This window comes from Beta vulgaris, chromosome 5 (assembly GCF_026745355.1).
Source record: "Beta vulgaris subsp. vulgaris cultivar EL10 chromosome 5, EL10.2, whole genome shotgun sequence".
Classification (NCBI taxonomy): Eukaryota; Viridiplantae; Streptophyta; class Magnoliopsida; order Caryophyllales; family Amaranthaceae; genus Beta; species Beta vulgaris.
The window spans coordinates 64,971,797-64,995,807 of NC_079206.1; the positions used below are offsets into that span (position 1 = coordinate 64,971,797).

The 24,011-nt window shown below is 33.9% G+C and overlaps 3 protein-coding genes across 10 annotated transcripts in view; all 3 read right to left on the reverse strand.

Moving 5' to 3' along the window:
* LOC104894555 (probable protein phosphatase 2C 51) overlaps nucleotides 1-7,736 on the reverse strand; it is a 23,445-nt gene extending 15,709 nt beyond the window's left edge. For 3 of the 7 annotated variants that reach the window (XR_790231.4, XM_010680816.4, XM_057395293.1), the window contains exons 1-7: nucleotides 7,225-7,734; nucleotides 6,066-6,321; nucleotides 3,693-3,792; nucleotides 3,465-3,606; nucleotides 3,018-3,282; nucleotides 1,534-1,829; nucleotides 942-1,015 (exon numbers count right to left, since the gene is read on the reverse strand). Coding sequence is in view for 4 of the 7 variants with exons in the window: in XM_010680816.4 (XP_010679118.1) it covers nucleotides 942-1,015; nucleotides 1,534-1,829; nucleotides 3,018-3,282; nucleotides 3,465-3,606; nucleotides 3,693-3,792; nucleotides 6,066-6,321; nucleotides 7,225-7,498 (1,407 nt within the window). In the remaining 3 variants the exon portion in view is untranslated. Of the gene's footprint in view, nucleotides 1-941; nucleotides 1,016-1,533; nucleotides 1,830-3,017; nucleotides 3,283-3,464; nucleotides 3,607-3,692; nucleotides 3,793-6,065; nucleotides 6,333-7,224 lie in introns of all 7 variants that reach the window. The other 4 variants (XR_008969646.1, XR_008969645.1, XM_057395294.1 and 1 more) reach the window with 2 other exon arrangements.
* A 2,880-nt stretch (nucleotides 7,737-10,616) lies between these two features.
* Nucleotides 10,617-13,730, reverse strand: LOC104894557 (uncharacterized). Its single transcript, XM_048643971.2, is given in 7 exon segments — nucleotides 10,617-10,877; nucleotides 10,879-10,898; nucleotides 11,058-11,167; nucleotides 11,170-11,334; nucleotides 12,543-12,717; nucleotides 12,877-12,926; nucleotides 12,929-13,730. Coding segments are annotated over 7 exon segments (1,065 nt in total). The 5' UTR covers nucleotides 13,269-13,730; the 3' UTR covers nucleotides 10,617-10,672.
* Nucleotides 13,731-18,848: 5,118 nt separating this feature from the next.
* On the reverse strand, nucleotides 18,849-21,263 carry LOC130591655 (putative protein phosphatase 2C 76). 2 transcript variants are annotated; one of them, XM_057395296.1, is made up of 3 exons: nucleotides 20,744-21,262; nucleotides 19,485-19,740; nucleotides 18,849-19,362 (listed from the first exon to the last, which is right to left on the reverse strand). In XM_057395296.1, exons 1-3 carry the CDS (start codon nucleotides 20,835-20,837, stop codon nucleotides 19,332-19,334), a joined length of 381 nt encoding a protein of 126 aa, XP_057251279.1. In that variant the 5' UTR covers nucleotides 20,838-21,262; the 3' UTR covers nucleotides 18,849-19,331. The 2 variants fall into 2 exon arrangements, with proteins under 2 accessions (XP_057251279.1, XP_057251278.1); XM_057395295.1 differs by having other exon boundaries at nucleotides 18,849-19,740; nucleotides 20,744-21,263.
* Nucleotides 21,264-24,011: the final 2,748 nt, after the last annotated feature.

Consider the following 24,011-nt stretch of genomic DNA (forward strand, 5'->3'; position numbering starts at 1 on the left):
TTTTTTCTGTATCCATCAGGCAAAGCATTACACTGGCACACATTTCCAGAATCCACCCATTACCAAACCATGTTTTATTCTCAAATTATTACTTGTATGTACATAAAATGGAAGGTAGCTGAGGGTAATATTCTCAGATTTTAGTAAATAGGAGGTTGTATGCTAGGGTTACAACAAGCAAATACATTTACGAACCGCTTGCAAACAAACTTTTTTTGAGATGTCAAGGCCGTTTGTTAAACAATTGAACGAGCCCCAACAAAAATTTTAAAGCTCATTTTATTTATTAAGCCAAATACGTGCTAAAACTTGTTTGGATCCTTATGTATGTTTGCATGGTCACAATTGATGGAAGTACAAAATATAAATTGTGAAGTTTGAAGCAAGGCCATTTGTTCAGATTTCTCCTTTTGAAAGGACCCCTAGGGTCATCAACCCTAGACAAGAAAAGGACCTGGCAAATTTTCAACTCCTCAACTCAACTACACTCATTTGCAAAACCCTACGTATGCATTGTCACAAAAGAGTGAAGTACCAAAGAAAGGAATGAAGCAGAAGCATATAAATCAAGGAATTCAGAAGAATTGTCAATTATATATATTCTTTTTAGAAAAAATATGGACCTGTGTGGACGTCAAGCCTAGACAAGAAAATTAAATAAGGAAAAATAAGAAGACTTCAGAATATAAAGATTTAGAAGATAAGTTCTTAACTTCCTATAAGAAGAAAAGAAAAAAAGCAGTCCATGCAGCAACAAGATGGTAGTCAGACAAAGTCAACATGAGCCTCCGTAACTTCAAGAAACAAACTTTCTGTCTTCCTTTTTTGCTTATCCAATTATTCGCTCAACTATTTTGTTCGAGGAGAATTTTAACTTATTATATGAGCTCCAAAGTCCAAGATACCCTTAAAGACTTTAAAGTCCTATACCATGTACTTACCAATAGTCTGTCAAACTTTGCCACAATTGGATAAGCATGTTCCAGTTGAACAAGGCTGGTGGGAACCTCATCGGCTAAAACATTGACAAAAGCAAAGAAGAAGAATCATGTTATTTTCGGTCTTTTGGAGACAGCGGTAGGTACTAGAAAATAAAAACTAGAGATAACAGCTAATATATAGGGTGTAATGATTGAAGGTCATATAAAGGTACTCTCTCCAACCACAAATAAATATTGAGCTTTGACTGTTACTAAACTAAGAGAAAGCCTCCAGTAAAGGAAAGCACAATAGAGCAAAGCATAATTTATTGATGTACATGAAATTGGACGAAAATAATGGGACACAGTAGGGAAAAGAAAAATCGGTCACTTATTTAGTTATTTTAGCAGAGCAACCTCTAATCTTTCTTATTTGCATCATTATTTTCAGAAAAATCAGAACACTGTATTTTCATGCACGGAAGTAGGATAAAACTTAGAAATAACCCAACAAGAGTTAAAAAGTTATCATATAGAAATGGGACAAACTTTTGGAGAAAATTATCTAAGATTTGGAGAAAATGAGCATCAATGCCTCTATTGATTTACTTACCGTTCAGAAAGGTTTTAGATGGACTTATTGATCTCAATGGAACAACAGCAGCAGCCATATTATCTCCGCTTCCTCTCTCAAATGCAATGCTTGTTATGCAATCAGCTAGAGAATCTGAGCAGGCTGGAGAGACCTGCAAACCTAAAAGGTCATCATTCTGCACTTCCCACAGAACATCACAGACATCCTGTGAGTCCAGCCCCTCAAAAACACCATCTGATGCAGCTATGAGGTAGCTATCATTGTCATTCAGGAGTTGCCAGCCTGTAATCTCCGGAACAGCTATGACACCATACCTAGCAACCATTGGAAACAAAATATATAATCCCTTTGAACAATTTTCTGACATAACAATAATAACAACAACAAAGCCTTAATCCCAAAAATGATTCGGGGTCGGCTAATATAAATTGTAATAAGAAAAATTTTCCATGACAAATGAAACAACGGTTAAGGCAGAAAATTTTAAACAAAGAAAAATAAGATAGTGATAGTGACAGCCGTAAGACGAGACCTAACACAAGGGAACAAAAACCAAACGAGGTGTAAAGAGAAACCAAAACATAGGGATATGAAAATACACAAATATATAAATAGATTAAAACTGTTCTAAAAAAGAGGTACAGAAAAAAAAATTGATAAGATTTGGGAAAACGCTAAAAGGAGAATTAATAGAAATATTTTAGGGGAAAAGTTTGTAAAACCTAAGGAGTAAAGTAAAAGGAATCAAAAGGACTACATACAAAGTAAACCATGTCATCGGCATAAATCTCTCCCCCCACTTTGCACTATCCGACGCCATATTTTCCCGAATCCCAAGTAGACTCGCATAGCTCTCAATTACCTTTATCCAAGTTCTCCTAGGTCTTCCCTACCCCCTTACACTCCCATCAGTTTGCCACTCATCAAGCATTTTAACTCGTGCATCAAATGGTCTCCGTCTGACATGTCCACACCACCTCAGGAGATTCTCCCTCATATTGTTCTCAATAGATGTAACCCCAAGCTTCTTCCTAATTAAGGGGACGCCCTCACCATATTGATTCATGTTCATAAATGTAACTGAGTTTTCTGATATACTAAAGAAAAATCAACGCATGAACCAAGAAGGCATACTAAACGATACAATAACACACACACTAATCCAGATCTTGTCACAGCCCACAACAGACTTCCAAGTGTCACTGTGAACCCCCCCCCCCCCTCCCCCAACAAAAAAAATAATAATTACTCCACAGTCCTTGAGAGAATCCCCCAATTTCCATTTTGGTTTGCCTCTAAAAGATTGCTCCATCGCTTTTTAGATAACATGGTCCCGACGATTTCTCTCTACTTTTCTCTTACCCTACATTCAAAAAGACAAAACTACCTACAACTCTTAAAACAGATAAAGAAGGGAAATGTGGCAAACAATAAGGGATTGAGGGAGTAAAGGATTATAGTGCATCCCATAATAGAGTTTACAGCTTATGCATAAAACTCACCTTTTATAAGACACATCACCAATAGCCCTGGACACAGCAAGACGTCCATTGACTCTAGAAACTCCACTCCACTCGATAACATAACCACCAGCATTTTCCACTCGGAACTTTTCATCATTCCTATCTGGACGATGATCTCTAGTCAATTCTTTCACAATCAAATGCTTTAAGCCCTTGGAAGCCACCATTTTACAGTGTGCACAATCCTTAAACCGCAATACAGCACCATCACGTCTTTTTTGCCTATATATCCTTAAAGCAGTGGCTGCAATGTTCCAGAAAATAGACCTTCAACATACTTTCAAAGCAAACCGCAGTAACCGGGTAGGTGAATACTACTTTGCACACCATACACCATTTAAAAATATGGGCTAAATAAGATAAATATTATTACATCCTACGCATATAGTAAAACAAAATTTGTGCTTTCAGGAACACAATGCTTACCTTTAGCATCAGCTGGACGCTGATACTCCTCTGAGCACAAAAGAGCCTTTGAATCTCCTATGTTTGCAACCAATATCTTACCATCCACAATCAGAACAACTGTGGCTGTAGAACCCGAATCAAGATGAAATCTATGGGCTTCCTTCATTTTCAGTGATTGTCAACTAATTATAAAGAGAATTTCGCATCGGGAAGCAACTTCAATTCAGAAAAAAGTATGATATCTACCTTAGAGAACGTGGTGTCAATGTCAGCAATTGTTCTCAACAATGCTTCTTTCAATATTTCCAAATGAAATGATTCTCCAAATAGTTCTTGGGACATATGCCTAAAACCAAAAGGCATTACATAAACCAGCATTCAAAAGAGTAACTAATATGCACCTCAGTTACAAATCAACAAACACTGCTCCTTTCACTTGTTACAATTGTCAATTAATACACAAATAGTAACTAATGATACCAAACTTCTAACCAATAAACTTGTGTTCTGTACATAAAAGATAGGTTCTTGCTACTTGCTACTTGCTACTAGCTACTACTTATATATAGACAATGAAAACAATAGGCAACAAGGTTTACACCTATCACTTCATCAAAAGATTACCAACAAATCAAATGAGAATTAAGAGAATACACCCTTTCTTCTTTCTCAATGTTGCTGCTTGGCTTTAGTTAAGGCTTTTGATCACTAATTATGTTCATTTTCATTGTGAATACCTGGAAACATGGAAGGAGCTAAATTCCATGAAACACTGAGAGTTGTTCATTTAGGAAGATAAAAGTAAGTTTAACATCGAACATACATACCTCATACGAATAAATATTTGCTCATTAAAGTTAATATTCTAATACATATGTAAGCATTGTGTCTTCAGACATCATGTTTCATAGAAATTGCTTCTGAACCAAACAAACTATCCATGAAAATACCTTCTATGATACAGTAGTACTTCCATGAAAATTCAAATCCCATAGACCAATTAGTTACATGATAGTTCCTCCATTTTCTTTTATAGTCGCACCATTTTGACCAATTAGTTACATGATAGTTCCTCCATTTTCTTTTATAGTTGCACCATTTTGACTTTTGCACTATTCATATACTTACTTTGACCCAAAATTTCTGAATAATATACTTCCTCCATTTAGAAATAGTTGCGCCAATTGTATAGTGTTTACTGTTCACATCTTGCACTTTAATTGTCTTTGGTGATTTATATTTTAGGACAAACATAGTCATATGAGATATTGTTAGATTCGTCTCAATGTATATTATTTTAATATCAACTTTTTATGATTTTTACTTATTGATAACTAGAGATATTAATATTTGAAATAATGCAGTGGCATACGTGAAAACATGAAATGGTGCAACTATTTCTAAACGAAGGAAGTACAATACAAATTTTAACATATAAGATGTTGTTGGATTTACCTCAATATATATTTATAAGATATCAACTTATTATAATTTTCACAAATATATAATTAGATATTAATGGTCGAAGTTGTACATCGACAAGCATAATGGTCGAAGTTATATATCGACAAGCATGAAAATCAAAACGTTGCAACTATTATAAAACAGAGGGAGTAGAAATTGGACTTGATAAATCAGACAAGACATATGTTGAGAATCATGACACAGCCCTTTGGTTGAAAACAATATTGCCTAATTGCCTTTAAGGCTGTTAATGGAAGACAATTATTCAAAATATATGGTATCTTAACTGGAATATCAAACATCCATCAATGTTAACATGCAATAGCCAAAACCAAAACATTACAGTTTAAATCCTTAGCACTCTTGCCACACATCTTGATGCACAGATAACAAAGTCTGAACAGGTGAGCCAGGTCATTTATCATGCTTGCTCAAGAAAACGGGTTTTCTTTTTTAAAAAACTGGTTCGCAAGTGCATCCAATCTAAAAACAAGCAGCAGACTGCTTCATGGGTCCATCATATGTAATCAGCGATAGATTTAAAAATCAATGCCTAAGACCTCCAATAAAGAGGATTTAAGTCTCAGTCTGACTCTGTCATAACTCACTCCTTATAGCGATGAGCCTGATCTAACAAAAGAAGGCAGAATTCAAAAAAAAAAAAAAATTGATAAAACCCAAGAGATCTAAGGATTATGTTCATAGTCACACTAACTCCAAATAGCAACAAACCTGATCTAGCGGAACAAGGCAGAATGAAGAATGATCACTCGACATTTAACCCAAAACTATGAGGTACCTCAAAGAAAGAACAAGGCTTGCACATCATTAGCAGAGAGTATCTCCCTACTTGACTTCAGAGAAAATAAAGAAATAAATAGATATAATAACCCTGTCTTTACTAAATTACCAATACAGTCTATTTTGCATTCCCTCAACCCCTCCACACACCCCCCCCCCTCTCTTCAAATGAAGATATTGACACTTGTATGGTAGACAATTCATAAGCCCCGGTTAGTCAATGATGTAATAGTTAGTCAACGTGAACAGAAAAATCCCGGACCGCATCTAATAGGTGGACTAGTGAAGATAAATACCAGAAGTAAGGGTGTAACTCGTAAGACATTTACAAAAAAGAGAATGTCAACTTCATACCTCTCCTGATCGATAAAAGAAAGAATCCATTCTCTGTCCTTAAAGAACTGAGAAGAAAATGTCAGAACTCCCTTAGTTGACAATCCTCCCATGGATTTCTTCAGAAAGGAAGGAAATGTTGCATCCAGTAGAAAATACGTGTGCAAAATAAGATACTCCAACAGAAGTTTTGAAGCCATGTCGCTAGCTTCTGAACCATTATGGCCATCAAAAACAGCCACAATTCCCACAGCAACCTCTGTAAATCCACTTGGACCTGCTCCAAAACTAAACTAAATTAGAAATAACAAGGAGTTCATTAAAACATCTCGCCTCATAGAACTTCTGAACTAACTCAGGTTGCTGTAGTCATCTACATAGAAAAACAGTAGTAGAAATCATATACACCAAAGCAGTAACTGCATTACACAAATTTAACACACATAACTACATAAGTATAATGTTCTAAAACTCAGAAGACATGCTACCGCTTTTCAAATCAAATAGTCAACTACACTGCATATGAAAGAAACAACCATAGATACTAAAGCACATCCTTCCTCTTATAGCATAGAAATAACAAAAGTTCATTAAAGAAATGGATGACAAGATTTCATCCAATATCTTCTTCTTATTCCTATAAATGAACAAATATTTCAAGGTAAGGCAACAAAATAAATGAGTGATCAAACAAGGGCAACCTTTTGACATGATCAGGGGTGACTCTTATGAATCTCCTCATGCAAAACGGTTAATTTAAGCGATATGGGTGACTTCATTTGAAAAATGAAGTTACTGTGGAAGTTTTATTGTATGCATACCACAGTTACACCAAAATTTGTGCAATATGACTATTGCCAGTAACCTGTCCCTTCACCTAAAATTTCACTATCATACAAAATTCAATTCCCAATTCTCCAATCTCCCACTTCTAACGAGCCCACATCACGATCCAGCACACAATAGAGTTAGTATTCCTATCAAAATCACCTTACTCAGCTAATTACTCAGTGCACATCACAACTTAAAACAACTCATCTCCGGAGATATAAATTCAGATAAGTTCCAATAAAACCTAATAATATCTAGTAGACAACCACACCAAGTTCCAATAAGTTATTAACCCTAATTGACAGAAACAATAAAACTACTTCAGATTAATGAACCAAAGATTACGAACCGGGGAATGGAATCCGAACATCTAGGGCACAGATAATGCGATCCTCCTGCGATTTCCGGCGACCTTGATGCACGGCGACATGACACTTGGAGTTTTCCGGCGAAGGTTCGTGATAAGAGAGCTTCCATCGAGGGCATTTTGGGGATTTGAACACCGCCGGAGCTCCTCCTTCTTTGTATACCATCAAACAAGTGGATGATTCAGCTGATGAACAAGTGATTACTGCTAAAAATAAACATAACGTTAGTACATGAAATTCTAGGGTTTTGTCCATTGTGATTGATTTAACGCATGAATGCAATTTGTGCGCGGAATTCTAGGGTTTCAAAATCCATTCTGCTTGATTTATCGCATGAATGCAATTTGCGCGCAGAAATCTAGGGTTTTTCTTCCTTGGATTAGATTAATTTAGTTGAACGATGTGTGCATTTTCATCTTCAAAACAGAGATAATGTTGAAAGGGTGAATTTTCTGAGTTTGGAGTATCGAAGTAAACGACTCCAAAGACAATCAAATTGAAAATGGTGATATATATAGTTCCTTTTGATGTCGGTAAATGTTGGGAATAGAGAAAAAAATTACTCCCAAATTATAGTTACTATTATGAAGTGCCAAATATATACTCCCTCCGTTTCAAATTATAAGGCATGTAAACTACTTTTACGCATATTAAGAATTTAGTTAGTTTTAACTAGATTTGCATAGGTAATAAGAATTGACATTAAATATTGTATTGATAATAGAAACTAACCTATAATATTATCTTGATAATATAAAGTTGCATTTAATTTTACATTGGTAATGGGAAATGCCTTATATTTTGAAACAAATTTTTTTGGCTAAAATGACTTATAATTTGAAACAGAGGGAGTAATAAAGAAGATTATAAATATGAATTCGAAATGATTGAGGCCTGATTCTTTTGGACTATTTCAGTCGGTTTAGTTAATTTTAGTGCCAAGTATACTCGTATATGATGCAATAATATATTATGGTCTGTTCTCCCCAACTTATTTTCAGTTCAGTTCAGTTCAGTTCAGCTTTGGATAATACTTTTACTCTCACATATTACTATTCATTTCAGTTCATTTCAATTCAGTTCACTTCAGTTGTTTTATACGAAGAGAATAGGTACTTAATTCACCTATTTTGCGAAACTTTCTAATGATTTTGGTCTTTAAAAATATATCAGGAGTGAGCCTTGTATTGGCTAAGAAGTTGAGGATTGATCAGTGTAACATATTTGCGATAAAATTTGCTTTTTCAGTTCACAGTTAGCCCAAAATGGGACAAGAATAGGCAAAAGGCTACCATAATTCGCTTTTCTCAGTTTGCAATTTGTGGGGAGATTAGGCAATTATGTTACACTGAGATTAATCTCATTTTGTTTGTTTTTCCACGTGTTTTTTTTTATATATTTACCAATCCACAATGCCTAGCCAATTAAAGTTAAATCTTGACAATGGTGTTGCTTGGTCGTGAACAATACATTAAATGTAAAAGACTCATCTCTCTTAAGTGCCCAAGTAGGTAATTGTCTATGTCTACATAAAACGGTGTTACAACTCTTGCTGTTTTGTAACTGATGTCAAGTCTCTTTGTTTTGTTATGCTTTCCAGTTTAATCATGACCTCACTTCATATGGGTTTAGAGAATTTTTCAAGCGCCACAGGATTCAAGTGTCTAATCAGGAGTGAGCCTCTATCAGGGTGTAGCTTACTGCTGGTCAGTTTTTGTTGAGCTTCACAATAGACTGTGATCAGCAATGCTTTGTGCCTGAATTTCGGCTTACTGACAGTTGCTGAAGTCATCATCGTCTGCAGGAGAGAGATCCTTGGATGATTTTCACATGATAATGTCTGAAAATTCTGACAAAAACATTTTGTACTTTGAGGGGAGAAGATGCTATCTATTCATTGGAAAACCGATTTACACCACATCGCCTCCTTCCACATGCGGTGTTGCAAAGTAATGTGTTAAATTTCCGGTTCTCTTACCTTCCGCTATCTTCAAATGGGCTTTGCATTATTTGGTATGCAATATTAGCCTCTTACTGAAAGAAATTTAACAGTGGAATCTCTGTTTTCATGCTTTGAAACTGTGGTGTAAGGGAATTACATTGTAATAAGTTTTACATTTTGCACTCTGTTTATGTAACAGGAAAGAATTGGGGCAATGTTAATGACACTGAATTATATGAAGATCATCCTTTTAAAGATTCTCACTAAATTCATACAATTTTTACATGGCACCTTTTGGCTTGCAAAAACATCTTTTGTTAGAGCACTGAAAACCCATTCCTCTGATATGATAAACATGTGGTAATTTTGCCTTGTTTAAGAATCTGGTATGAGGTTCACCTTGAATGACCCTTTAAACAAAGATCTTTGTTGGACTTGTAACTGTTGCCTATTAGTGGTATTAGTGTCCAGTGTAGTAGTAAAATATGATCACATAATGAACATGATGATTACATTTGTTAATTGGTAAAGAAAAGAAACAACACTATTAGCAACTACTATATACAAAAAGCCAAAACAATCCTATAAGAGGAATGTTGATGGATTCTCCAGCCAGCTTCTACAGGTATTCCAATAGTAAGCAAAATCTTCACAAAATTATGAGGCAATCACTAGCAATAGCTTGCTTCATTGTGGGCCTTGTCGCATTTCATTCTTCAGTTAACATTGTCGTTGTCTTGGCAACCAATCGCCTTCCATTTGTCTACAAGCCACAAGAACTGCAGCCAACTCAGTATGTTGTCACAGTCACAGGTATACGAACTACAATTCACGCAATCAGTGAACTCAAGCTTCTTTCAAGTGATCCTTAGGAAATTTTTAATAAGTAAAATTAAAAAGAATAGTGGAAATAGGAGATATCGTCATGTTCATTTGAAGGAAATGAACTTCGGATCTGCCAATAACTAAAAGCTGATTTATTGTTTGTGACAGGTTGCAACAATGACTGTGATACCACATGCTGTTATTGTGTCATTAAACAACCGCCAGTTTGTGTGCAGTGTGCAGGTGCAATGAAATCCTTAATACATCCAACAAAAGCAGCTGCTCCGTACAAACGGCTGCTACTATTTTCTACTAGAATACAATGTACATGACTAAAGATAGTATAGTAAAACTGAAACAAATGGCATATTATAATAAAACAATATACAGAAATTTTCGCCTCAACAATATGTTTCACCAATGAGAAGTTGGTTCTCCTTTCAAATTTCAAGTGTGTATTTAAAAGGAACGAAGAACCCCAATAGTCTAGCACTTAAGAAGCAATAACAAGCGCATTTCTCCTACATTCTTTCTTTTCCTTTTCCTTTGATTTTGGGGGAACGTTTGGGTGGGGGGGGGGAGGTTATGAAATCATTAAAGAAAGGGTTAAATAGCAAAAATTCTGAAGCAGATTATTATTGCTCTTGCGAATTTCGCAAAGGCTACAACATGTTTACAAAAAGCTCCAGCACGTGGTTGTCGCACGTAATACCACCCAAAATGGAGCATACAAAAAACGAAGAGTGCACAATCAACCGATGCATTAAAAAGTTCGGAATGTTAATACTATACCCTCGACAGCCCCAAAACACCGCGGCTGACGCAATCTGCACCTTCAGATCTGCGAGATCAACATCATGACCACCTCAACAAGACCCACTTGTCCACCTACCAGATGAAACATTATTTACAAAATCAAAAAAGGCATTAATCTTCTAAAAGTTCTTTCGTGCAGAATGTTTGAACTAGCAGTTATTTTGAACTTTAAAGTATATTGATGGAGCAAGTTATTGGGGAGTTAAAAGCAAAGTAGCCCATGATACTAACCTGCAGATCTTCTTCAAGCCTAATCAACTCAACGGCCTCCTCAATTTGCAATCTACCGCAAACTACAGCAATGGAAATGATTAAAGAGTGTGATGCTGATGTCAATGCACGATAGTTGCTAGTTCGTAGTCATCTGCTTTCTTCAATAGACTTTCCATGGCTTTTACAAGACCTTCATCCTGTTTACCACCAAAAAAACTGGTATACACTAGAGGCTGGTAGCCAAATTCAGACTCCACCCACTTAAGTAGAGGATCTATCTTCTCAACTTGCCGTTCTGGAGACATTTGAAAGTTATGTGATTAGGAGTACTAAGATGAGTAATTCATAAGGTTCCATATAAAATACCAACAGTCATACTTCAATGAAACAGGCGACAGGATCAAAGTCAAGTATCACGTTTTTCCACCACAAAAAACTGGTATACACGACAGGCTGGTAGCCAAACTCAAACTCTACCCACTTAAGTAGAGGATCGATCATCTCAACTTGCCGTTCTGGAGACGTTTCGAACTTAATGACGTGATTAGGAGTAGAAAAGATTTCAAAAAGAATTACCAACATTCATACTTCATTGAAACAGGCGACAGGATCAAAGTCAAGTCAAAATCTAATTTCAAGCACATTAAGGTCCTCTCAAGACTGCTCGGCAACTGGACAGTTATTAATTTTCGGCAACTGGACAGTTATTAATCTTTCATTTCTGGACAGGTAATTTAGAAGATTAAATGACTAAATGCTTCTTTATATGCTTTTACATTATCAAAGACTAAAAACAGCTGACACTAGTAGTTGGTCTAACAAACCAAGTGAGCCAACATGAGTTAACATTTGATTGCAAAGAAGTCCTAGGAAGTAATATTGTATCACTTGCAATGCAAAGTTGAACTATCAGATAAGGTGCTTCAAGCTATACTAGGATGTGGGAATATTATATCTGGAACTAAGCCGCTCTGATATCACCTTATGTTTACACCTGGCCTGCTCAGCCTGATTAGGGCTGATCTACCCTAAAACATTTTCTTTTAAGGTGAATAGAACACACCCTATATGTGTGTGTGTGTATATATATATACCAGAAGATGAACTTGTACTACTACATCATAGATGCCAGCCTGTCACATTGGAGCTTCATTCCCTTCCTCGCTATATAGTTTCACATATATAAATTTATCATTCTTATTTGCCAAACCTCACAAGCACAACAGAGAGCACCCAAAATCCACATTAAAACGCAAGGTTTTAGCATAGATCTTGATTTTTATCATCTTACACAAAAAAACATGGTTATAATTGATATATTGTTGTTTCCAGCTTTGATTTGCAAAGCACAGAGGAGCCCTTAACAAAGAACACTTTCAAGGCAAACATATATCACACCCAAACTTGTGCAAAAGCAATGTAAAGCATTAAAAAGCAATAGGAGAAGAGGAAAAGAAAGAAACAAAAGCGGTAGTAGCGGGTAATAAATATGAGGGATCATACCATAGACACCGGTGGTGAGTACATTGTCACTGGGAGCTCGACAAAAAACCAAGTCTTGATTGAATTTGCTCATTAAATTGTTGATAATTTTGGGTCGGGTTAAAGGAACTCGTTCTAATGCAGTGCAAGCAAGCTTCATGAGTGGCATAGTGAAGGGTCTAATTCCATCTGTTTGCTACAAATGAAGCAAACAAACTCAACTCAACTAAGACCAAAATTCGACTCAATCAATGTACATACAGATTACACATACCAGTTCTTGTAACTTAAATTGCATATTATAATATATGTAAAAGTAAGAATAAAAAAGTAAATGTCAGGAAAGAAGAGTAACCTGAAAATCCCACTCAGCAGCAATGGCCTTAGCAAGAGAGAGAGTGGGAGTTTAAGAGAGCGTTTTGAAGGTGATTTAAGAGTTCGATAATCCAACATAACACTCCAACCATTTCCATCATCGGCTTCTCTTGTAGTCACCTTCTTGTAGAATCTCTTTCCTACTATTGACCCAGTCATGAACGACATTGGCATCGACACAGATGACGACGTCTTTGCTGACGACTTCAAGTGTATGGTGTCATCTGCTGCGCCGTCAGATGAGAAGGTGAAATCGTCGGATTCTTCAGTTTCGGCAGCTGCCACGCTGAAAGGACGGCGATGACTGGTTAGGGTTCGTAGGGTTTGTGAGTTGATTGCTTTCAATGAATTTCGTATCAGGTTTGACGCCATTGATTTTGGGATGAGTTTAAAGGTTTGGTTGATTTTAGTTGGATTTTGGAGGATCTAGTCAAATTTTGTTTGGAAATGGTTGTTTTCTTGAGTGGCTTTGTGTGGGTTTTGTGAATTCAGCTTTGCCTACTACCTATCGCGGATGAGTAAAATTCTGTTACAATCAAACAAATAAACAATTGAGGCCGGCTCTTTCGAACGGAAAGAAACTGAACACAATTCAATTAAATTGAAGAGAAAAATGGAACTGAATTGGATAGAGAAATTGAATTAACAGTGTGTTTGGTATTTTTTTTAGTAAAGGAAGGGAAGGGAAAGGAAGGGATGAGAAAGAAAGGAAAATTTTTGATGGTAGCTAAATTTCTTATTTTATCCCAAATCACAACCCAATTTTCAAACTCACTATCCTCGTTATCATTATGAACTTGCTCATTTTCTAATATATCCTAGTTATCATTAATAAAATTTTCTTCCATCTATAATAACAGATTATAAAATAAATTATATATTAGAGATATATTGATAGTACAATAACACTAGCTTCATCAATTAGCAGCATAAGAACAATAAAAAAGAAGCAAGTAAGTTCACAAAATAACTATATTATGTACCATCAACCACAAATCATTTAAGGTTCATAAACCCTATAACATTCTAATATAATAGGGTTTCTTAGAATGTGAAATGTTTGAGATTTTTTTTTGGGTCATGTTCAAAACAAGGAGAAAAATAGTATTATTTTGATAGGGGTTTTTGGGTATAAATGAAATCGTGAAAGTAGTAAATCAAGAAATTGCAGGCAAGAACAACGAATTATATACACCAATTAATTGCAAAAAACTGAGATAATATAATTCTCTAAAAAAAACTGATAATAGAAGACATACCCAGTCCCGGCCCGAACAATATGGAGGCCCTGTGGTCAAAGTTAAAAATGAGGCCCTTATATTAAAAAAAAATTCAAAGTTACTTACAACGATCTCAAAAACATCTATAATATACTTAGATTATGATTGTTTCTTACCAAATAAGTAGTAAATAGTAATACAATCTTCTATGTAAAAAGGGCTATCCTTGAAACAACTCTGGAGGCGAAAATTCAACCAACACTAGGATCATTATTTTCATTCAAATTGTGATCACCGTTAATAGTAGCATAATTTTCATTCGGATTAGAGACTTGGGATTCTTTCATTTGTTTTTCATGACCCGAATCAAATTTTCTAAATCGAGGAGGCATAATTGAATGAAATTTAACACAATCACTAAACAACACAAAAAATATTAATTGTCAAAAAAGAAACCACCTCAATTATTCTGTGTAATTGTTTACAATCTTCAAAGTCAGTCTCCAACACCAAAAGGTCCAAAAAAATCTGCATAAACGCAATAAAAATCGGTAAAGTAAACTAAGCAATAAAAATCAGTAAATTAAACTAAGCAAAGTGTAATTAACTGAATTAAGAGGACATGAAAGTTTAAATTTATAGCCATTATAGGAATCGATTTTTCCCGTTGAAGAACAAGATCTCGGTGATGCTATTCTTGATTTTCACTAGCAGTAGTTTCATACTTAATAGCCGGCGGTGCGTAAGAAGTAAGAATAGACAACATAGAGAGGAATAAGTAATTTTTTGGGGTTGAATTTCGCTAATCTATATATATATATATATATATAAAACAAGGTTCATTTTGCTTACGTGTCACGCCAGCATTATTCAATGTTCACTTCGCCTACGTGTCATGCTACTACTACATCTGCCACGTGTCATCGCCAAATTCGACACTCTATTATATAACGTGTTCACATCCAAAAAATCTGATATCACATGGCGTGATAATTTCCTTCCAAAAAAAACTACCTTGAAATCAAACAATGATATTAGTGTGGGAAGTTATAAACAACTGCCTAAATTATAGCTGCCGGTCAAATATAATTAAATGTTTTTTATTTAAATTCAAAATTCACCCACCAAGAATTGTTATTATAGTTGCGGGAAAATAAAGGTAAAAAATGTTATTATATAAGATGTTCATGTAATCACACCCTAATATAAACTGATTGTCCAGAAAATAAAAATGTTCATTCATCCATATTTCAATCTCAATTATAAATTCCTAAATGACAGTTATACTACTAATATATTAAATTAATTTTCACTAACTGTTAAAACTTACAATCTTGATTTTTTCAATATATTTCTCACTCACTAACTGTAATAAATCTAATCCTTTCCCAAAACCAACTCAAGTTATAATTTCGGAATGTTTTTCTCTCTAATTTTCTTTTTTGGACAAAAAACTGATTTACAAAAAAAAATTCTGATTTTGAAAATTTTATTTTTTAAAAGATAAAAATCTGATTTAATAAATAAAAACATGTTTCACAAAAAAAAATCTGATTTATTATAATTTTACTTTATTTTTCAGAATTTTATATTTATAAAATCTTATTATAACAAAAAAAAATTTAATCTTATTAAGTAATGAGATGATTTATGTATTGTATTGTAGTGACCGTTAAAGAATTGATATCGGTATTATATAGGACCCATAATCGATTGTGTTTTTTTTAGAATAATATTAAAAAAAACCGATTTGCTTGAATAAAATAATGGGATTATTGCCTCATCATGGTCTACATAGTGTATAAATTGATTTGCTTGAAAAAACCGATTTGCTTGCATAGATTATTGCTTCATCATCATATTCTTTCCTAAAGTAAAGATTCTAATTAAATAAAGTAATATTATCGCACCTATAAAACCGATTTGCTTGAACTGATGGCCGAAGTGATATTCTTTCCTAAAGTAATATCATCATATTCTTTCCTAAAGTAATATTATTGTCCTTACATTAAAATTACCACGTGGTAAAGCAAAGCAATAGGTTCAAATGAAGATGACACGTGGCAAAAGCAAAGAGGTGACCGGAAAAATTAGGATGAAGGAGAGCAGAGGAAGCTTCATGTCTTGCCACGTAGGCTAAAGTTTTCTCTCTAATTTTCTTTTCTCTCTAATTAAAACTTAGAATATTTTTTATAAGGCCCGTTCTAATAAAATAAGAACAATCATACTACTAATTATAGATAATTCACAAGTCATAATATTGCAGCATAAGGGTCGTAAGCCAGTTTTAAACTATTCTCATTATAAGATTCTAAATTTTTTGATCACAAGGCCATAATAAATATTTCAACCTAAAATTCGAGATCACCTCTTTCACGAGTATGTTGGAATGTAAATATAGAAGTTTGAAATTGTTTCAATACAATTCTAAAAATCGAAAAGAATATGGAAAAGAACACAGGTCATATGGTGATTAAGAAATAAAAGGCAAATCAAGACAAAAATATGCCATATTTGTATAATTTTCTTGAGTGATTGTCTATTTAAATTAACTTTTTCACTTAGAAATTTAGAGATAACCCCATTCATTTTGATGAAAATCATGCTATATAAAACTTTGAGATTGTTTTTTAATACAATTTGGATAATCATATCATAAAAAAATAAAAATTTGTAATAAAAATGTTTAATAAGAGAGAGGAGTTGAGCGGGACTGCAGAAAGCAAGGAGTGAAAGTTGTTGCATGATCGAGTGACAGTAGTGCTGCGTATTGTATTTTTATATGAGCCTCTGTATAAAACGATAGGCAGAACAAAAGCTTCTTCATTCAACTTATTTTGTTTTAAGAAAGTTTTTTTTACTAAGCAAGTAATTATATTAATTAGAGCAAACAGTTACAACCTAAAACCAACTAAGAGAAAGCAAACCTTTGCTTAGCAAAAAAAAAAAAAAAGTTGGTTGGTCACATGTTTTTCATGACATTAGCTACATCAATCACTAAACATACGGGTCATGAGCCGGTTTTAAAATTTATTTTTAATACACAATATGATTATGAAAACTTGAAATCAATCAGCTACTATTCAAATCATGATTTTAGGAGAAACATCCTAAAATCTTAAATTTATAAACAAAGTATTCCCCACAATTTAATGTGTTTTTTTGTTTCATTTACGTAATTATAAATGTATATATCACGATCACAATATTTTTAAAGTTTAAAATGTTATAACAAAGGAGTGAAAGTTGTTGCATGATCGAGTGACAGTAGTGCTGCGTATTGTGTTTTTATATGAGCCTCGTATAAAACGATAGGCAGAACAAAAGCTTCTTCATTCAACTTATTTTGTTTTAAGAAAGTTTTTTTTACTAAGCAAGTAATTATATTAATTAGAGCAAACAGTTACAACCTAAAACCAACTAAGAGAAAGCAAACCTTTGCTTAGCAAAAAAAAAAAAAAAAGTTGGTTGGTCACATGTTTTATCATGATATTAGCTACATCAATCACTAAACATACGGGTCATAAGCCGGTTTTAAAATTTATTTTTAATACACAATATGATTATGAAAACTTGAAATCAATCAGCTACTATTCAAATCATGATTTTAGGAGAAACATCCTAAAATCTTAAATTTATAAACAAAGTATTCCCCCACATTTAATGTGTTTTTTTGTTTCATTTACGTAATTATAAATGTATATATCACGATCACAATATTTTTAAAGTTTAAAATGTTATAACAAAGGATTTTTATGTATATTAAATATAATTTTACATTTTATATTCTTTTAATCTTAAATACATGGATTCTAAATAATCACGGATTCAATATATTTCAAATAAAAACAACTACTTAATATACAAAATAATGTTGTCGTACATTATATACAGCTCCAAACCATTTCTACATAAAACCTCCCGTGCATTTTTGCACGGGTGGAAAGCTAGTTTATGGTAAAGAAGATGTGAGGAAAAAAAAATTACCCAGTGGTTAATGGAGTATATCGAAGAGAGGGTGAGGACTGAGGAGAGAGAAGTTCTCTTGCGTGTATGCAATGTTATTGCTGCCTGCTGGATTGGTTTGCTTGTATTATTACTGGGCTTGCTTGGGCTACTTCTTAGTTTTTTAAAAAACTTGAGGCCCTCTAAAATAGAGGCTCTGTTCTGATACCTTTGTATATTATAGGGGTTATGGATGAACTGAGGTGAGAGAAGATAAAAGGGTTATCATATAGACATATACTGTGTAATTTTTTGGAGGGAGAATTATATGTGAGGGAAAAAATAACGTAATAGAGAGAAGTAAAATTTGGGAAAAGATAAATCAATTTTTAATTAATTATCTCTTTCTTCTCAAATTCCTCTAATTTTGGGAGGAAAGATAAGGGGAGATTTATAAGGTCTTCTTCCCCTCACTTCCTTTCCTTTCCTATTAAATCCCTTGTTATTTTTTTTACCAAACATAAGTATGTCTTTTTTTTTTCTTTCCAGTTCTTTTATTTTCCATCCAATTCCTCTTTACCAAACACGCTGTAAACAGTGTGTTTGGTATTTTTTTTAATAAAGGAAAAGAAGGGAAAGGAAGGGATGAGAAAGGAAAGGAAAAAAACTAAACTTTCTGATGTTTGGTTAATAAGAAGGAAAGGAGAGAAATATTATGTTTGGAAGAATAGGAAAGAAAAGAACAACAATTCACATCCTGATTTATATACTCGGTAAAGCCATGAAATAATTAAAAGAAAGTGGCATTACTCAAACCAAGAAAGCCAAAGGCACCAGTCCCACTCTCATTTATGTGGTATGTCAACAAAGATAGAGTGAGAGCATTACAACTTCTTCTATATCGTATGTTCTAAAATAAAATTATTGAAGATAAAAATAAGTCATAAAACTTAGACAAATAGTCCATAAAACATTGCAGAAAAATGTTTGAAGTTTAAATAATCATAAAACTTGTTAAATAAATACACCATCCTCTTCCATCATTTGAATGAGAAATACTTTGCGAACATTCTTTGGACAACCAAAGAATTCTCTCACCCTTGTGTCATTAGCATTCAAAAATCTATAAGCTTTGAATTGATTGCTTTCTTCAATTCCTATGCTCACAATTTCTTCATAGATTTCATCACTTAGTAAACTCGTTGATGAATTTGCTTCAAAATAGAATTACCTTCCCTTGTAGCATCAGCAACACTATCAAGTCCTTGCTTTAAGATTTTGATTTAACATTTAACCCAAAACTATGAGGTACCTCAAAGAAAGAACAAGGCTTGAACATCATTAGCAGCTAGTGAAGATAAATACCAAAAGTAAGGGTGTAACTCGTAAGACATTTACAAAAAAGAGAATGTCAACTTCATACCTCTCCTGATCGATAAAAGAAAGAATCCATTCTCTGTCCTTAAAGAACTGAAAAGAAAATGTCAGAACTCCCTTGGTTGACAATCCTCCCATGGATTTCTTCAGAAAGGAAGGAAATGTTGCATCCAGTAGAAAATACATGTGCAAGATAAGATACTCCAACAAAAGTTTTGAAGCCATGTCGCTAGCTTCTGAACCATTATGGCCATCAAAAACAGCCACAATTCCCACAGCAACCTCTGTAAACCCGCTTGGACCTGCTCCAAAACTAAACTAAATTAGAAATAACAAGGAGTTCATTACAACATCTCGCCTCATAGAACTTCTGAACTAACTCAGGTCGCTGTAGTCATCTACATAGAAAAACAGTAGTAGAAATCATATACACCAAAACAGTAACTGCATTACACAAATTTAACACACATAATGTTCTGAAACTCAGAAGACATGTTACCACTTTTCAAATCAAATAGTCAACTACACTGCATATGGATGAAACAACCATAGATACTAAAGCACATCCTTCCTCTTATAGCATAGAAATAACAAAAGCTCGTTAAAGAAATGGATGACAAGATTTCATCCAATATCTTCTTCTTCCTATAAATGAACAAATATTTCAAGGTAAGGCAACAAAATAAATGTGTGATCAAACAAGGGAAACCTTTTGACATGATCAGGGGTGACTCTTATGAATCTCCTCATGCAAAACGGTTAATTTAAGCGATATGGGTGACTTCATTTGAAAAATGAAGTTACTGTGGATGTTTTATTGTATGCATACCACAGTTACACCAAATTTTGTGCAATATAACTATTGCCAGTAACCTGTCCCTTCACCTAAAATTTCACTATCATACAAAATTCCATTCCCAATCCTCCAATCTCCCACTTCTAACGATCCTACGTCGCGCAATTTTCTGTCTTCGTTCGTGATCATGTTGGGCAAAAGGTAGTTTTAGAGGAGCGGATGTGAAAGGGCGATCCCCCCCTTTCCATTGAAGTAGGGAGGGCCTCCTTCCCCACGATCCAGCACACAATAGAGTTAGTATTCCAATCAAAATCACCTTACTCAGCTAATTACTCAATGTACATCACATCTTAAAACAACTCATCTCCGGAGATATAAATTCAGATAAGTTCCAATAAAACCTAATAATCTCTAATATACAACCACAACAAGTTCCAATAAGTTAATATTAACCCTAATTGACAGAAACAATAAAACTACTTCAGATTAATGAACCAAAGATTACGAACCTCCTCCGATTTCCGGCGACCTTGATGCACGGCGACATGACACTTGGAGTTTTCCGGCGAAGGTTCGTGATAAGAGAGCTTCCACCGAGGGCATTTTGGGGATTTGAACACCGCCGGAGCTCCTCCTTCTTTCTATACCATCAAACAAGTGGATGATTCAGCTGATGAACAAGTGATTACTGCTAAAAATAAACATAACGTTAGTACATGAAATTCTAGGGTTTTATCCATTGTGATTAATTTAACGCATGAATGCAATTTGTGCGCGGAATTCTAGGGTTTCAAAATCCATTCTGCTTGATTTATCGCACGAATGCAATTTGCGCGCAGAAATCTAGGGTTTTTCTTCATTGGATTAGATTAATTTAGTTAAACGATGTGTGCATTTTCATCTTCAAAACAGAGAAGAACTTGAAAGGATGAATTTTCTGAGTTTGAAGTATCGAAGTAAACGACTTCAAAGACAATCAAATTGAAAATGGTGATATATATAGTTCCTTTTGATGTCGGTAAATGTTGGGAATAGAGAAAAAAAAATTACAAATTATAGTACTAATACTATTATCAAGTGCCAAATATATAATAAAGACTAATAAATATGGATTGGAAATAACTTATGCTTAATTCTTTTGGACTTAATTTCAATTAGTTTAGTTAATTTTAGTGCCAAATATACTCGTATACGATGCAAGAATAGATTCATGTATTGAATTCACCTACTCCCTCCGTTCCAAAATATGGCTCCCATTTCATTTTGTATAGTCTCCAAGACCTACATTTGACCTACAATATATTTTACTTCTTATTAGTAAAAAATACAAAAAGTTAATATTACGAATTTACACATTGAGACGAATCTAATAAGACCCCTCATGAATATGTTTTTTTTGTATACATTAGTAAGAATATTTGGTCAAAATTTTTAAAATTTGACTCCCAAAATAAAAATGGAAACTATATTTTGGGACAGAGGGAGTATTTTACAAAACTTTCTAATGATTTTGGTCTAAAATAAAGTGTCCAAACTTTCTACCCATGCCCTAATGTGAGTGATATAGGTTGTTTCTGTAATTCTCCCTCCGTCTCAAAATATAGTTTCTGTTTCTATTTGAGATTCAAATTTTACAAACTTTGATCATATATTCTCTTTAATGTATAGACTAAAACATACTCTTGTGGGGTCTTGTTAGATTCGTCTCAATGTGTACATTCATAATATAAATTTTTTTATATTTTTTACTAATACGAAATAATAGATATCATAGGTCAAAGGTACATCTTGGAGACTGTACAAAAAAAAACATGAACTATATTCTAGGACGGAAGAAGTATATAATAATTCAAAGATATAATGTTTTTATCTAAAAGGTAAGGAATTTGATTATTTTATTTTAATTATAATAACCTATATACATTAGTCAACCTACATAGAAGGTACTTTTAACAAAAATGTTTAAACTAAATTCAGCGAGTCTTGCGTGTGGCCGGCCACACACGAAATTACAGGTGTGGTCGTGCGCGACACGTTGTTAGCCTGTTAGTTCATTTTCAAATGGTCCTATCTTACTCGTTTCTCATCGGAATCGAGGTTTTGACCAGGCGTGGAAAGCTATCGAGCCAAATTTGCATCTCCAACTTGAATCTTCCCAAAATCTTAAGTTGTTGTGAGATATGATCTTTTGAAGTTGACCCTTATGCAGAAACACTTATAAATAAATGGAGTTACTCTTATGAATAAATAGAGTTACTCTTATGACCAAATGAAGTTACTTATATGAATATGTGTTTTACTTCTAACAATAAAAGGGTGTCACTCCTATAAAGAAGTGTGGTTACTCTTATAAGCAAATACGGTTACTTTTGTGAACCTTTGGAGTTACTCGAATGATTAAATGAGGTTACTTGTATGATTTATTGAAGTTCCTTGTATTAATAAACGAGGTTACTAGTATGAATTAATTGGGTTACTCATAAGATTAAATGAGGTTACTCATAGATTAAATGATTTACTAGTATGAATTAATTGAGTTACTCATATGATAAAAATGGGACAAGATAAGATAAAATAAGACACGATAAATTGCATCAAACATTAGTGGTTGTTCACTTGTTTGGTATACATGGAAATTTAATTTCCATGTGAAGTTTCATTTCATAAGAAATAATTTCTCTTATGTAATTCCTAAAAGATGCACGTGGTGTGTTTGGTTGAAATCAAGTAATTTGTATTTCTCATCAATTGATGTGAGAATTTTAAATGACCAAAGAAAGAAATTTGGTAAATAAATTTATAAAACAATCACTTATTTTTGTAATGTCGTGATCTTACTACTAAACTATGATCCGAGCTTGTAACAAAATGGTAATCCTAAGCTATTATATTCATCATGGTGACGTGATACTGCTTGTTTTCTATCTTAGTTATCTATATTTTTATTAAATCAATACAATCGTGAATTTGCCCATAACGTTAGAACAAAGAGAAGCCTGCAATTCAGCTTTCCTCATTATGTGTTTGTCAGTGTACACAAATGTCCCTTTTATTTTCTTCTTCCCATGATCGGTGATCCCCTGTTCCCATCCCCTGACCTCTGTGTATAATTTTTTGATTTGTTTTCATGTTCCTTCTTTGGACCGTAATCTCACCCAATCAAAACTCAATCCAAAGATTTACTTGGAGGAAATTACTAGATGAAATATTTAGAAGAAATTACTAGAATGTTGGGACAAACTAAGGATTCTTCATTTCCCCTGAAGAAGAAAACAAAAAAAAAAAACTTCAGCTTTATTTTTTTCTTCATATTTCTTATGTTATAACACATATGAGAAACAGAGAAAGAAACAAATAATAGAATGCAAAACAAAGAAAAACGCACAACAGATTTATGTGATTTACCTATTTGGCTACGTTCACGGACAGAGAGAGAATATTTTATTGATATGAGGAAAATCAGATTACAGAGTGAATATGACTTAATTCGTGGTATAAAAAAACTAGGTTTAAAACGTATTTATACCCCGATTAAGAAAACACATTTCCGCGTCAAAACTGACCACCGCCCAATCATTTGACCTATATTGCAAACCAAGACTTGTTCTCGGGCCCGATTGGACAACATCCGCCCGGTCGTTGTTCGCTACTACGCCCGACGCCATCGAGCGCCTACAAAGTACCACGTTGGACATCTTCGGCTCGGGTCCGATCGGGCGGCCCTACGAACATATTGTCGAATAGATTCAATGCATATAATTCCTACATCCTAAATTA